At 45.1% G+C, this 17,229-nt stretch overlaps 1 protein-coding gene across 1 annotated transcript in view; it reads right to left on the bottom strand.

Annotated features, from left to right (window-relative positions):
• Nucleotides 1-17,229, bottom strand: part of LOC128692835 (disintegrin and metalloproteinase domain-containing protein unc-71) — a 740,447-nt gene that overhangs the window by 706,677 nt on the left and 16,541 nt on the right. The window contains exon 2 of the mRNA XM_070093277.1: nt 7,530-7,624. Coding sequence (XP_069949378.1) covers nt 7,530-7,624 — 95 coding nt within the window. The remainder of the gene's footprint in view (nt 1-7,529; nt 7,625-17,229) is intronic.

Here is a 17,229-nt window from a genome sequence, read left to right as displayed (position 1 = left end):
TACCAGTGACAGATATCTACTTTACCAGTGAGAGATATCTACTGTACCAGAGAGATATCTACTGTACCAGTGAGAGATATCTATTGTACCAGTGAGAGATATCTACTGTACCAGTGAGAGATATGTACTGTACCAGTGAGAGATATCTATTGTACCAGTGAGAGATATCTACTGTACCAGTGAGAGATATGTACTGTACCAGTGAGAGATATGTACTGTACCAGTGAGAGATATCTACTGTACCAGTGAGAGATATCTATTGTACCAGTGAGAGATATCTACTGTACCAGTGAGAGATATCTATTGTACCAGTGAGAGATATCTACTGTACCAGTGAGAGATATCTACTGTACCAGTGAGAGATATCTATTGTACCAGTGAGAGATATCTACTGTACCAGTGAGAGATATCTATTGTACCAGTGAGAGATATCTATTGTACCAGTGAGAGATATGTACTGTACCAGTGAGAGATATGTACTGTACCAGTGAGAGATATCTACTGTACCAGTGAGAGATATCTATTGTACCAGTGAGAGATATCTACTGTACCAGTGAGAGATATCTATTGTATCAGTGAGAGATATCTACTGTACCAGTGAGAGATATGTACTGTACCAGTGAGAGATATCTATTGTACCAGTGAGAGATATCTACTGTACCAGTGAGAGATATCTACTGTACCAGGGAGAGATATCTACTGAACCAGTGAGAAATATCTACTGTACCAGTGAGAGATATCTACTGTACCAGTGAGAGATATCTACTGTACCAGTGAGAGATATCTACTGTACCAGTGAGATATATATACTGTACCAGTGAGAAATATCTACTGTACCAGTGAGAGATATCTACTATTCCAGTGAGAAATATCTACTGTACCAGTGAGAAATATCTACTGTACCAGTGAGAGATATCTACTGTAGCAGTGAGAAATATCTACTGTACCAGTTAGAGATACCTACTGTACCAGTGAGAAATATCTATTGTACCAGTGAGAGATATCTACTGTACCAGTGAGAAACATCTACTGTACCAGTGAGAGATATCTACTGTACCAGTGAGAAATATCTACTGTACCAGTGAGAGATATCTACTGTACCGGTGAGAGATATCTACTGTACCAGTGAGAGATATCTACTGTACCAGTGAGAGATATCTACTGTACCAGTGAGATATATACACAGTACCAGTGAGAAATATCTACTGTACCAGTGAGAGATATCTACTGTACCATTGAGAGATAGTTACGGTACCAGAGAGAGATATGTAATGTACCAATGAGATATATCTACTGTACCAGTGAGAGATATCTACTGTACCAGTGAGAGATGTCTACTGCACCAGTGAGAGATATCTACTGTACCAGTGAGAAATATCTACTGTACCAGTGAGAGATATCTACTGTACCAGTGAGAGATATCTACTGTACCAGTGAGAGATATCTACTGTACCAGTGAGATATATATACTGTACCAGTGAGAAATATCTACTGTACCAGTGAGAAATATCTACTGTACCAGAGAGAGATATCTACTGTAGCAGTGAGAAATATCTACTGTACCAGTTAGAGATATCTACTGTACCAGTGAGAAATATCTACTGTACCAGTGAGAGATATCTACTGTACCGGTGAGAGATATCTACTGTACCAGTGAGAGATATCTACTGTACCAGTGAGAGATATCTACTGTACAAGTGAGATATATCTACTGTACCAGTGAGAGATATCTACTGTACCAGTGAGAAATATCTACTGTACCAGTGATAGATATCTGCTGTACCAGTGAGAAATATCTACTGTACCAGTGAGAGATATCTACTGTACCAGTGAGAAATATCTACTGTACCAATGAGAGATATCTACTGTACCATTGAGAGAGATATCTACTGTACCAGTGAGAGATATCTACTGTACCAGTGAGAGATGTCTACTATGCCGGCGAGAGATATCTACTGTACGAGTGTGAGAGATATCTACTGTACCAGTGAGAGATATCTACTGTACGAGTGTGAGAGATATCTACTGTACCAGTGAGAGATATCTACTGTACCAATGAGAGATATCTGCTGTACCAGTGAGAGATAGTTACTGTACCAGTGAGAGAAATATTTACTGTACCAGTGAGAAATATCTATTGTACCAGTGAGAGATATCTACTGTGCCAGTGAGAGAGATATCTACTGTACCAGTGAGAGATATCTACTGTACCATTGAGAGATAGTTACGGTACCAGAGAGAGATATGTAATGTACCAATGAGATATATCTACTGTACCAGTGAGAGATATCTACTGTACCAGTGAGAGATATCTACTGTACCAGTGAGAGATATCTACTGTACCAGTGAGAAATATCTACTGTACCAGTGAGAGATATCTACTGTTCAAGTGAGAGATATCTACTGTACCATTGAGAGATATCTACTGTACCAGTGAGGGATATGCACTGTACCAGTGAGAGATATCTACTGTACGAGTGTGAGAGATATCTAATGTACCAGTGAGAGATATCTCCTATACAAGTGAGAGATATTTACTGTACCAGTGAGAGATATCTACTGTACCAGTGAGAGATATCTACTGTACCAGTGAGAGATATCTACTGTACCAGTGAGAAATATCTACTGTACCAGTGAGAGATATCTACTGTACCAGTGAGAGATATCTACTGTACCAGCGAGAGATATCTACTGTACCAGTGAGGGATATGCACCGTTCCAGTGAGATATATCTACTGTACGAGTGTGAGAGACATCTACTGTACCAGTGAGAGATATCTACTGTACCAGTGAGAGATATCTACTGTACCAGTGAGAGATATCTACTGTACCAATGAGAGATATCTACTGCACCAGTGAGAGATATGTATTGTACCAGTGAGAGTTATCTATTTTACCAGTGAGAGATATCTACTGTACGAGTGTGAGAGATATCTTATGTACCGGTGAGATATATCTATTGCACCAGTGAGAGATATTTACTCTACCAGTGAGAGATATCTACTGTAACAGTGAGAGATATCTACTGTAACAGTGAGAGATATCTACTGTACTATTGAGAGATATGTACTGTACCAGTGAGAGATATGTACTTTACCAGTGAGAGATATGTACTGTACGAGTGTGAGAGATATCTAATGTACCAGTGAGAGATATCTACTGTACCAGTGAGAGATATCTACTGTACCAGTGAGAGATATCTACTGTACCAGTGAGAGATATCTACTGTACCAGTGAAAGATATCTACTGTACCAGTGAGAGATATCTACTGTACCAGTGAGAAATATCTACTGTACCAGTGAGAGATATCTACTGTTCCAGTGAGAAATATCTACTGTACCAGTGAGAAATATCTACTGTACCAGTGAGAGATATCTACTGTACCAGTGAGAAATATCTACTGTACCAGTTAGAGATATCTACTGTACCAGTGAGAAATATCTATTGTACCAGTGAGAGATATCTACTGTACCAGTGAGAAATATCTACTGTACCAGTGAGAGATATCTACTGTACCAGTGAGAAATATCTACTGTACCAGTGAGAGATATCTACTATACCAGTGAGAGATATCTACTGTACCAGTGAGAGATATCTACTGTACAAGTGAGAGATATCTACTGTACCAGTGAGAGATATCTACTGTACCAGTGAGAGATATCTACTGTACCAGTGAGAAATATCTACTGTACCAGTGATAGATATCTACTGTACCAGTGAGAAATATCTACTGTACCAGTGAGAGATATCTACTGTACCAGTGAGAAATATCTACTGTACCAGTGAGAGATATCTACTGTACCAGTGAGAGAGATATCTACTGTACCAGTGAGAGATATCTACTGTACCAGTGAGAGATGTCTACTATGCCAGCGAGAGATATCTACTGTACGAGTGTGAGAGATATCTACTGTACCAGTGAGAGATATCTACTGTACCAATGAGAGATATCTACTGTAGCAGTGAGAGATAGTTACTGTGCCAGTGAGAGAGATATCTACTGTACCAGTGAGAGATATCTACTGTACCAGTGAGAGATATCTACTGTACCAGTGAGAGATAGTTACTGTACCAGTGAGAGATATGTAATGTACCAATGAGATATATCTACTGTACCAGTGAGAGATATCTACTGTACCAGTGAGAGAGATATCTACTGTACCAGTGAGAAATATCTATTGTACCAGTGAGAGATATCTACTGTACCAGTGAGAGAGATATCTACTGTACTAGTGAGAGATATGTTCTGTACCAGTGAGAGATATGTACTTTACCAGTGAGAGATATGTACTGTACGAGTGTCAGAGATATCTAATGTACCCGTGAGAGATATCTACTATACCAGTGAGAGATATTTACTGTACCAGTGAGAGATATCTACTGTACCAGTGAGAGATATCTACTGTACCAGTGAGAGATATCTACTGTACCAGTGAGAAATATCTACTGTACCAGTGAGAGATATCTACTGTACCAGTGAGAGATATCTACTGTACCAGCGAGAGATATCTACTGTACCAGTGAGGGATATGCACTGTACCAGTGAGAGATATCTACTGTACGAGTGTGAGAGATATCTAATGTACCAGTGAGAGATATCTACTATACAAGTGAGAGATATTTACTGTACCAGTGAGAGATGTCTACTGTACCAGTGAGAAATATCTACTGTACCAGTGAGAGATATCTACTGTACCAGTGAGAAATATCTACTGTACCAGTGAGAGATATCTACTGTACCAGTGAGAAATATCTACTGTACCAGTGACAGATATCTACTGTACCAGTGAGAGATATCTACTGTACCAGCGAGAGATATCTACTGTACCAGTGAGGGATATGCACCGTACCAGTGAGAAATATCTACTGTACGAGTGTGAGAGATATCTACTGTACCGGTGAGAGATATCTACTGCACCAGTGAGAGATATCTACTGCACCAGTGAGAGATATGTATTGTACCAGTGAGAGTTATCTATTTTACCAGTGAGAGATATCTACTGTACGAGTATGAGAGATATCTAATGTACCAGTGAGAGATATCTATTGCACCAGTGAGAGATATTTACTCTACCAGTGAGAGATATCTACTGTAACAGTGAGAGATATCTTCTGTACTAGTGAGAGATATGTACTGTACCAGTGAGAGATATGTACTGTACGAATGTGAGAGATATCTAATGTACCAGTGAGAGATATGTACTTTACCAGTGAGAGATATGTACTGTACGAGTGTGAGAGATATCTAATGTACCAGTGAGAGATATCTACTATACCAGTCAGAGATATTTACTCTACCAGTGAGAGATATCTACTGTACCAGTGAGAGATATCTACTGTACCAGTGAGAGATATCTACTGTACCAGTGAGAGGTATCTACTGTACCAGTGAGAGATATCTACTGTACCAGAGAGAGATATGTACTGTACCAGTGAGAGATATCTACTGTACGAGTGTGAGAGATATTGCATGACTGAGAGATATCAGCTGACTCCCCTCACAGTGTCAACTCCAAGTTCAGATCCTGAGTACACACGCACACACACATACACACACACACACACACACACACACACACACACACACACACACACACACACACACACACACACACACACACACACACACACACACACACACACACACAAAGTGCACTAGAGAATGGGAAAAGTACAGACAAAGGACCCAGGAAACTAAAGAGATTAGTCGAAGAACCAGAAACGAATATGCACAGATAAGGAGGCCCAGCGACAGTACGAGAACGACATAGTATCAAATGTCAAGTCTGACCCGAAGCTGTTGTATAAGCACATCAGACGGAAGACAACAGTGAAGGACCAGATACTCAGGCTGAGTAAGGAAGGTGGGGAGCTCACAAGAAACGACCAAAAAGTATGTGAAGAGCTCGGCATGAGATTGAAGGAAGTATTGACAGAGGAGACAGAAAGGACTCTGGGAAGTCAGAAAAAAGGGGTACAAACAAGGGATACACCAACAAGTGTTGGATGAAATACACACAGCGGAGGAGGAGGAGGTGAAGAAGCTGCTAAGTGACCTTGATATCTCAAAGGCGGTGGGACCGGACAACATCTCTCCGTGGGTCCTTAGAGAGGGAGCAGAGGCGCTGTGTGTGCCACTTACAACAATCCCCCAGACATCCACTGAAACTGGGCAACTACTTTAGGTATGGGAGACAGCAAATGAAATCCCCATTTTTAAGAAAGGAGACAGACACGAGGCACTAAACTATTGACCAGTGTCACTGAAATGTATAGTATGCAAAGTCATGGAGAAGATTATCAGGAGAGTAATGGAGCACCTAGAAAGGAACAAGCTCATGATCGACAACCAGCACGGATTCATGGGAGGAAAATCTTGTGTCACAAACCTACTGCAGCTTTATGACAAGGTAACGGAAGTAAGACACGAGAGAGAGGGATGAGTAGATTGCATTTTCTTGGCCTGCAAGAAGGCCTTCGACACAGTTCCTTACAAGAGATTAGTGCAGAAGCTGGAGGATCAGGCACATATAACAGGAAGGGCACTGCAATAGATCAGAGAATATCTGACAGGGAGGCAACAACGGGTCATGGTACGTGATGAGGTGTCAAAGTAGGCGCCTGTGACGAGCGGGGCTTACCAGGGGTCAGTCCTAGGACCTGAGCTATTTTTGGTATATGTGAATGACGAGACGGAAGGGACTCAGGAGTGTCCCTGTTTGCAGATGATGTGAAGTTAATGAGAATTAAATTTGATGAGGATGAGGCAGGACTACAAAGAGACCTGGACAGCTTGGACGCGTGTCCAGCAACTGGCTCCTCGAATTTAAACCCGCCAAATGCAGTCATGAAGATCGGGGAAGGGCAAAGAAGACCGCAGACAGAGTATAGGCGAGGTGGCTTGAAGGAGCCGGATAGAACTATTCTGGAGAGCACTAGATGCTCAGATACAAGTCCTGGAGGCCACTAGACACTCAGATACAAGTCTTGGAGGTCACTAAACACTCAGATACAAGTCTGGGAAGGCACTAGACACTCAGATACAAGTCTTGGAGGTCACTAAACACTCAGATACAAGTCTGGGAAGGCACTAGACACTCAGATACAAGTCTTGGAGGTCACTAAACACTCAGATACAAGTCTGGGAAGGCACTACACACTCAGATACAAGCCTTGGACGGCAGTAGACACTCAGACAAGAGTCTGGGAGGGAACTAGACACTCAGATACAAGTCTTGGTGGGCACTAGACACTCAGATACAAGCCTTGGAGGGCACTAGACACTCAGATACAAGTCTTGGAGGGCACTAGACACTCAGATACAAGTCTTGGAGGGCACTAAACACTCAGATACAAGTCTTAAAAGGCACTAGACACTCAAACACAAGTCTTGGAGAAAACATGGCACTCAGATACAAGTCTTTGGAGGGCACTGAACACTCAGATAAGTCTTGGAGGGCACTGGACACTCAGATACAAGTCTAGGAGGTGACGGGGCACTCAGATACAAGCGAGATCCATCACTTACCATTCAGATAAGCGTTACTGTCATCACTCAGGTAATCATCGTAGAAATCAGGAATATCGTCTGGAAAGAAGGAAGAAGAGGAAGTGATGTTAGTACTGTGGATGTTGGGGAGAATGTTGGGGAGAATGTTGGGGAGAATGTTGGGGAGAATGTTGGGGAGAATGATGGGGAGAATGTTGGGGAGAATGTTGGGGAGAATGTTGGGGAGAATGGTGGGGAGAATGATGGGGAGAATGTTGGGGAGAATGTTGGGGAGAATGTTGGGGAGAATGTTGGGGAGAATGTTGGGGAGAATGGTGGGGAGAATGTTGGGGAGAATGTTGGGGAGAATGTTGGGGAGAATGTTGGGGAGAATGTTGGGGAGAATGTTGGGGAGAATGGTGGGGAGAATGATGGGGAGAATGTTGGGGAGAATGTTGGGGAGAATGTTGGGGAGAATGTTCGGGAGAATATTGGGGAGAATGTTGGGGAGAATGTTGGGGAGAATGGTGAGGAGAATGTTGGGGAGAATGTTGGGGAGAATGTTGGGGAGAATGTTGGGGAGAATGTTGGGGAGAATGTTGGGGAGAATGTTGGGGAGAATGTTGGGGAGAATGTTGGGGAGAATGGTGGGGAGAATGTTGGAGAGAATGTTGGGGAGAATGTTGGGGAGAATGTTGGGGAGAATGGTGGGGAGAATGGTGGGGAGAATGGTGGGGAGAATGTTGGGGAGAATGTTCGGGAGAATATTGGGGAGAATGTTGGGGAGAATGTTGGGGAGAATGGTGTTGAGAATGTTGGGGAGAATGTTGGGGAGAATGTTGGGGAGAATGTTGGGGAGAATGTTGGGGAGAATGATGGAGAGAATGTTGGGGAGAATGTTGGGGAGAATGTTGGGAAGAATGTTGGGGAGAATGTTGGGGACAATGTTGGGAAGAATGTTGGGGAGAATGTTGGGGAGAATGTTGGGGAGAATGTTGGGGAAAATGTTGGGGAGAATGTTGGGGAGAATGTTGGGGAGAATGGTGGGGAGAATGTTGGGGAGAATGTTGGGGAGAATGTTGGGGAGAATGTTGGTGAGAATGTTGGGGAGAATGTTGGGGAGAATGTTGGGGAGAATGTTGGGGAGAATGTTGGGGAGAATGGTGGAGAGAATGTTGGAGAGAATTGTGGGGAGAATGGTGGGGAGAATGTTGGGAGAATGTTGGGGAGAATGTTGGGGAGAACGGTGGGGAGAATGTTGGGGAGAATGTTGGGGAGAATGTTGGGGAGAATGTTGGGGAGAATGTTGGGGAGAATGTTGGGGAGAATGTTGGGGAGAATGTTGGGGAGAATGTTGGGGAGAATGTTGGGGAGAATGTTGGGGAGAATGGTGGGGAGAATGTTGGGGTGAATGTTGGGGAGATTGTTGGGGAGAATGTTGGGGAGAATGGTGGGGAGAATGGTGGGGAGAATGGTGGGGAGAATGTTGGGGAGAATGTTCGGGAGAATATTGGGGAGAATGTTGGGGAGAATGTTGGGATGGTGTTGAGAATGTTGGGGAGAATGTTGGGGAGAATGTTGGGGAGAATGTTGGGGAGAATGTTGGGGAGAATGATGGAGAGAATGTTGGGGAGAATGTTGGGGAGAATGTTGGGAAGATTGTTGGGGAGAATGTTGGGGACAATGTTGGGAAGAATGTTGGGGAGAATGTTGGGGAGAATGTTGGGGAGAATGTTGGGGAAAATGTTGGGGAGAATGTTGGGGAGAATGGTGGGGAGAATGTTGGGGAGAATGTTGGGGAGAATGTTGGGGAGAATGCTGGAGAGAATGTTGGGGAGAATGTTGGGGAGAATGTTGGGGAGAATGTTGGGGAGAATGTTGGGGAGAATGGTGGAGAGAATGTTGGAGAGAATTGTGGGGAGAATGGTGGGGAGAATGTTGGGAGAATGTTGGGGAGAATGTTGGGGAGAACGGTGGGGAGAATGTTGGGGAGAATGTTGGGGAGAATGTTGGGGAGAATGTTGGGGAGAATGTTGGGGAGAATGTTGGGGAGAATGGTGGGGAGAATGTTGGGGAGAATGTTGGGGAGAATGTTGGGGAGAATGTTGGGGAGAATGTTGGGGAGAATGTTGGGGAGAATGGTGGGGTGAATGGTGGGGAGAATGGTGGGGAGAATGGTGGGGAGAATGTTGGGGAGAATGTTGGGGAGAATGTTGGGGAGAATGTTGGGAAGAATGTTGGGGAGAATGTTGGGGAGAATGTTGGGGAGAATGGTGGGGAGAATGTTGGAGAGAATGGTGGGGAGAATGGTGGGGAGAATGTTGGGGAGAATGTTGGGGAGAATGGTGGGGAGAAAGTTGGGGAGAATGATGGGGAGAATGTTGGGGAGAATTTTGGGGAGAATGGTGGGGAGAATGGTGGGGAGAATGTTGGGGAGAATACTGGGGAGAATGTTGGGGAGAATGTTGGGGAGAATGTCGGGGAGAATGTTGGGGAGAATGGTGGGGAGAATGGTGGAGAGAATGGTGGGGAGAATGGTGGGAAGAATGTTGGGGAGAATTGTGGGGAGAATGTTGGGGAGAATGTTGTGGAGAATGTTGTGGAGAATGTTGTGGAGAATGTTGGGGAGAATGTTAGGGAGAATGTTGGGGAGAATGTTGGGGAGAATGTTGGGGAAAATGGTGGGGAGAATGGTGGGGAGAATGTTGGGGAGAATGTTGAGGAGAATGTTGGGGAGAATGGTGGGGAGAATGTTGGGGAGAATGGTGGGGAGAATGGTGGGGAGAATGGTGGGGAGAATGTTGGGGAGAATGGCGGGGAGAATGTTGGGGAGAATGGTGGGGAGAATGGTGGGGAGAATGGTGGGGAGATAGGTGGGAAGAATGGTCTGGAGAATGGTGGGAAGAATGGTGGGGAGAATGGTGGGGAGAATGGTGGGAAGGATGGTGGGGAGAATGGTGGGAAGAATGGTGGAGAGAATGGTGGGGAGAATGGTGGGGAGAATGGTGGGAAGAATGGTGGGGAGAATGGTGGGAAGAATGGTGGGGAGAATGGTGGGAAGAATATTGGGGAGAATGGTGGGGAGAATTGTGGGAAGAATGGTGGGGAGAATGTTGGGAAGAATGGTGGGGAGAATGGTGGGGACACTGAGAGAGAGAGAGAGAGAGAGAGAGAGAGAGAGAGAGAGAGAGAGAGAGAGAGAGAGAGAGAGAGAGAGAGAGAGAGAGAGAGAGAGAGAAGGGAAGGGAAGAAGAATGAGGGAGAGAAGGCAAGAAGGAAGGGTAGGAAAGGGACTTACTACTGACTGGGAGTTGATCAAAGTCTACTCTACTTCTCAACACATCATCCACTCCAGGGAGGCACTATCCACTCCTAGGTGTATACCACCTAGGAGTGGACAATGCACTTGTGCCTGGACGCCACTGTCTACTAGTTTGATAAATGTGTTAAGTGTTGGGAGGAGAGGAGGGATTTGATAGTAGATGAGTAGAGGGCGTGGTTGTGGTAGTAGAGGACGTAGTTGTGGTAATAGATGGTGTAGATGTGGTAGTAGAGGACGTAGTTGTGGTAGTAGAGGACGTAGTTGTGGTAATAGATGGTGTAGATGTGGTAGTAGGAGTGACTGTGTAGTATAAGGCGTGGGATTGGTAGAAGAGGGCGTAGTTGTGGTAGTACAGAGCGTGGTTGTGGTAGTATAGGGCGTAGTTGTGATAATACAGAACGTGCTTGTGGTAGTACAGAGCGTGGTTGTGCTAGTATAGGGCGTAGTTGTGGTAATACGGAACGTGCTTGTGGTAGTACAGAGCGTGGTTGTGCTAGTATAGGGCGTAGTTGTGGTAGTATAGGGTGTGGTTGTGGTAGTATAGGGCGTGGATGTGGTAGTATAGGGCGTGGATGTGGTAGTATAGGGCGTGGATGTGGTAGTATAGGGCGTGGTTGTGGTAGTATAGGGTGTGGTTGTGGTAGTATAGGGCGTGGTTGTGGTAGTATAGGACGTGGATGTGGTAGTATATGGCGTGGTTGTGGTAGTATAGGCCGTGGTTGTGGTAGTATAGACCGTGGGTGTGGTAGTATAGGGAGTGGATGTGGTAGTATAGGGCGTGGTTGTGGTAGTATAGGGCGTGGATGTGGTAGTATAGGGCGTGGATGTGGTAGTATAGGGCGTGGTTGTGGTAGTATAGGGTGTGGTTGTGGTAGTATAGGGCGTGGTTGTGGTAGTATAGGGCGTGGTTGTGGTAGTATAGGGCGTGGTTGTGGTAGTATAGGGCGTGGATGTGGTAGTATAGGGCGTGGATGTGGTAGTATAGGGCGTGGTTGTGGTAGTATAGGGTGTGGTTGTGGTAGTATAGGGCGTGGTTGTGGTAGTATAGGGCGTGGATGTGGTAGTATAGACCGTGGGTGTGGTAGTATAGGGAGAGGATGTGGTAGTATAGGGCGTGGTTGTGGTAGTATAGGGCGTGGATGTGGTAGTATAGGGCGTGGTTGTGGTAGTATAGGGCGTGGTTGTGGTAGTATAGGCCGTGGGTGTGGTAGTGTAGGGCGTGGATGTGGTAGTACAGGGCGTGGATGTGGTAGTATAGGGCGTGGATGTGGTAGTATAGGGCGTGGTTGTGGTAGTATAGGGCGTGGATGTGGTAGTATAGGGCGTGGTTGTGGTAGTATAGGGCGTGGTTGTGGTAGTATAGACCGTGAGTGTGGTAGTATAGGGCGTGGATGTGATAGTATAGGGCGTGGTTGTGGAAGTATAGACCGTGAGTGTGGTAGTATAGGGCGTGGTTGTGGTAGTATAGGGCGTGGTTGTGGTAGTATAGACCGTGAGTGTGGTAGTATAGGGCGTGGATGTGATAGTATAGGGCGTGGTTGTGGAAGTATAGACCGTGAGTGTGGTAGTATAGGGCATGGATGTGGTAGTATAGGGCGTGGTTGTGGTAGTATAGGGCGTGGATGTGGTAGTATAGGGCGTGGTTGTGGTAGTATAGGGCGTGGATGTGGTAGTATAGGGCGTGGATGTGGTAGTATAGGGCGTGGTTGTGGTAGTATAGGGCGTGGATGTGGTAGTATAGGGCGTGGTTGTGGTAGTATAGGGCGTGGTTGTGGTAGTATAGACCGTGAGTGTGGTAGTATAGGGCGTGGATGTGATAGTATAGGGCGTGGTTGTGGAAGTATAGACCGTGAGTGTGGTAGTATAGGGCGTGGATGTGGTAGTATAGGGCGTGGTTGTGGTAGTATAGGGCGTGGATGTGGTAGTATAGGGCGTGGTTGTGGTAGTATAGGGCGTGGATGTGGTAGTATAGGGCGTGGATGTGGTAGTATAGGGCGTGGTTGTGGTAGTATAGGGCGTGGATGTGGTAGTATAGGGCGTGGATGTGGTAGTATAGGGCGTGGTTGTGGTAGTATAGGGAGTGGTTGTGGTATTATAGGGCGTGGTTGTGGTAGTACAGGGCGTGGTTGTGGTAGTATAGGGCGTGGATGTGGTAGTATAGGGCGTGGTTATGGTAGTATAGGGCGTGGTTGTGGTAGTATAGGGCGTGGTTGTGGTAGTATAGGGCGTGGATGTGGTAGTATAGGGCGTGGTTGTGGTAGTATAGGGCGTGGTTGTGGTAGTATAGGGCGTGGTTGTGGTAGTATAGGGCGTGGTTGTGGTAGTATAGGGCGTGGTTGTGGTAGTATAGGGCGTGGATGTAGTAGTATAGGGCGTGGTTGTGGTAGTATAGGGCGTGGTTGTGGTAGTATAGGGCGTGGCTGTGGTAGTATAGGGCGTGGTTGTGGTAGTATAGGGCGTGGTTGTGGTAGTATAGACCGTGAGTGTGGTAGTATAGGGCGTGGATGTGATAGTATAGGGCGTGGTTGTGGAAGTATAGACCGTGAGTGTGGTAGTATAGGGCGTGGTTGTGGTATTATAGGGCGTGGTTGTGGTAGTATAGGGCGTGGTTGTGGTAGTATAGGGCGTGGATGTGGTAGTATAGGGCGTGGTTATGGTAGTATAGGGCGTGGTTGTGGTAGTATAGGGCGTGGTTGTGGTAGTATAGGGCGTGGTTGTGGTAGTATAGGGCGTGGATGTGGTAGTATAGGGCGTGGTTGTGGTAGTATAGGGCGTGGATGTGGTAGTATAGGGCGTGGATGTGGTAGTATAGGGCGTGGTTGTGGTAGTATAGGGCGTGGATGTGGTAGTATAGGGCGTGGTTGTGGTAGTATAGGGCGTGGTTGTGGTAGTATAGACCGTGAGTGTGGTAGTATAGGGCGTGGATGTGATAGTATAGGGCGTGGTTGTGGAAGTATAGACCGTGAGTGTGGTAGTATAGGGCGTGGATGTGGTAGTATAGGGCGTGGTTGTGGTAGTATAGGGCGTGGATGTGGTAGTATAGGGCGTGGTTGTGGTAGTATAGGGCGTGGATGTGGTAGTATAGGGCGTGGATGTGGTAGTATAGGGCGTGGTTGTGGTAGTATAGGGCGTGGATGTGGTAGTATAGGGCGTGGATGTGGTAGTATAGGGCGTGGTTGTGGTAGTATAGGGAGTGGTTGTGGATGTGGTATTATAGGGCGTGGTTGTGGTAGTATAGGGCGTGGTTGTGGTAGTATAGGGCGTGGATGTGGTAGTATAGGGCGTGGTTATGGTAGTATAGGGCGTGGTTGTGGTAGTATAGGGCGTGGTTGTGGTAGTATAGGGCGTGGTTGTGGTAGTATAGGGCGTGGATGTGGTAGTATAGGGCGTGGTTGTGGTAGTATAGGGCGTCGTTGTGGTAGTATAGGGCGTGGTTGTGGTAGTATAGGGCGTGGTTGTGGTAGTATAGGGCGTGGATGTGGTAGTATAGGGCGTGGTTGTGGTAGTATAGGGCGTGGTTGTGGTAGTATAGGGCGTGGTTGTGGTAGTATAGGGCGTGGTTGTGGTAGTATAGGGCGTGGTTGTGGTAGTATAGGGCGTGGATGTGGTAGTATAGGGCGTGGTTGTGGTAGTATAGGGCGTGGTTGTGGTAGTATAGGGCGTGGTTGTGGTAGTATAGGGCGTGGTTGTGGTAGTATAGGGCGTGGTTGTGGTAGTATAGGGCGTGGTTGTGGTAGTATAGGGCGTGGTTGTGGTAGTATAGGGCGTGGTTGTGGTAGTATAGGGCGTGGTTGTGGTAGTATAGGGCGTGGTTGTGGTAGTATAGGGCGTGGTTGTGGTAGTATAGGGCGTGGTTGTGGTAATATAGGGCGTGGTTGTGGTAGTATAGGGCGTGGTTGTGGTAGTATAGGCCGTGGTTGTGGTATAGGGCGTGGTTGTGGTAGTATAGGGCGTGGTTGTGGTAGTATAGGGCGTGGTTGTGGTAGTATAGGGCGTGGTTGTGGTAGTATAGGGCGTGGTTGTGGTAATATAGGGCGTGGTTGTGGTAATATAGGGCGTGGTTGTTGTAGTATAGGGAGTGGTTGTGGTAGTATAGGGCGTGGTTGTGGTAGTATAGGGCGTGGTTGTGGTAGTATAGGGCGTGGTTGTGGTAGTATAGGACGTGGTTGTGGTAGTATAGGGGCAGAATTGGGTGTGAGTATTCACTGCTTGAACAATCCATGTATACCACTAACAATCCATGTATACCACTAACAATCCATGTATACCACTAACAATCCATGTATACCACTAACAATCCATGTATACCACTATCACACAAGGGATACTACCGTAACAATCTAAGGATACCACTGTATCAACCTAGGGATACCACAGAAATAATTTAGGGATACCACTGTAACAATCTAGGCATACCACTGTAACAATCAAGGCATACCACTTTAACAATCTAGAGATACAACTGTAACAATCAAGGGATACCACTTTAACAATCTAGGGATACCACTGTAGCAATCTAGTTATACCACAGAAACAGTCTGGGCATACCATCGTAACAATCTAGAGATACCACTGAATAAGTCTAGTTACACCACTGAAACAGTCTAGGCATACCAACGTAACAATCTAGGCATACCAAACTAACAATCTAGGGATACCACTGAACCAATCTAGGGATATCACTGTAACAATCTAAGGACACCATTGTAACTATTCAGGGGTACCACTGTAACAATCTAGGGATACCACTGTAACAATCAATGGATACCATTGTAACATGGTATATCACAGTAAAAATCCTGGTTCTACCACTGTAACAATCTAGGGATACCACTGTAACAATCTGGGGATACCACTGTAACAATTTAGGGTTATCACTGTGATAATCATGGGATACCACTGAAACATTCAAGGGATACCACTGTAATAGTCAAGGGATACCGCTGAACCAATCATGGGATACCACTGAAACAATCAAGGAATAACACAGTAACAATCAAGGGATACCACTGTAACAATCAAGGAATACCACTGTATTAAATCTAGGGATACCAATGTAAAAATCAAGGGATACCACTGTAACAATCTATGGATACCAATGTAACAATCTAGAGGCACCAATGAAACAATCAAGGGATATCACTAACAATCTAGGGATACCACTGTAACAATCAAGGAATACCACTAATAAATCTAGAAATATCACTGTAACAATCTAGGAACACTACTGTAACAATCTAGGTTAACCACTGTAACAATCTATGGATACCACTGTAACAATCTATAGATACCACTGTATCAATCTAGGGCTACCACTGTAACAATCTGGGATACCACTGTAACAATCTAGGGATACCACTGTAACAATCCTGAGATACTACTGCAATAATCTAGGAATACCACTGTAACAATCTAGGGATCCCACTGTAACAATCTAGGGATAACACTGTAACAATCTAGGTATACAACTGTAACCATCTAGGGATACCACTTCAACAATCTAGGGATACAATTGTAACAATCTAGGGATACCACTATAACAATCTAGGGATACCACTATAACAATCTAAAGATACCACTATAACAATCTAAGGATACCACTATAACAATCTAGGGATGCCACTATAACAATCTAGGGATACCACTATAACAATCTAGGGATGCCACTATAACAATCTAGGGATACCACTATAACAATCTAGGGATACCACTATAACAATCTAGGGATACCACTATAACAATCTAGGGATACCACTATAACAATCTAGGGATACCACTATAACAATCTAGGGATACCACTATAACAATCTAGGGATACCACTATAACAATCTAGGGATGCCACTATAACAATTTAGGGATACCACTATAACAATCTAGGGATACCACTATAACAATCTAGGGATACCACTATAACAATCTAGGGATACCACTATAACAATCTAGGGATACCACTATAACAATCTAGGGATACCACTATAACAATCTAGGGATACCACTTTAACAATCTAGGGATACCACTTTAACAATCTAGGGATGCCACTATAACAATCTAGGGATACCACTATAACAATCTAGGGATACCACTATAACAATCTAGGGATGGGAGGAAGTTGTTAAGATTCTCTAGTTTAACTTCTTTTATATTTCCAAACAACCAAGAACCGTTACAGTGAGCCATCAAACTGAGAAAGGTTACAGTGAGCCATCAAACTGAGAAAGGTTACATTGAGCCATCAAACTGAGGAAGGTTACATTGAGCCATCAAACTGAGAAAGGTTACAGTGAGCCATCAAACTGAGAAAGGTTACAGTGAGCCATCAAACTGAGGAAGGTTACATTGAGCCATCAAACTGAGAAAGGTTACAGGGAGCCATCAAACTGAGAAAGGTTACAATGAGCCATCAAACTGAGGAAGG

The sequence above is a fragment of the Cherax quadricarinatus genome, chromosome 3 (genome assembly GCF_038502225.1).
Source record: "Cherax quadricarinatus isolate ZL_2023a chromosome 3, ASM3850222v1, whole genome shotgun sequence".
In the NCBI taxonomy this organism is placed as follows: domain Eukaryota; kingdom Metazoa; phylum Arthropoda; class Malacostraca; order Decapoda; family Parastacidae; genus Cherax; species Cherax quadricarinatus.
This window is presented reverse-complemented; position numbering and strand designations above follow the sequence as displayed.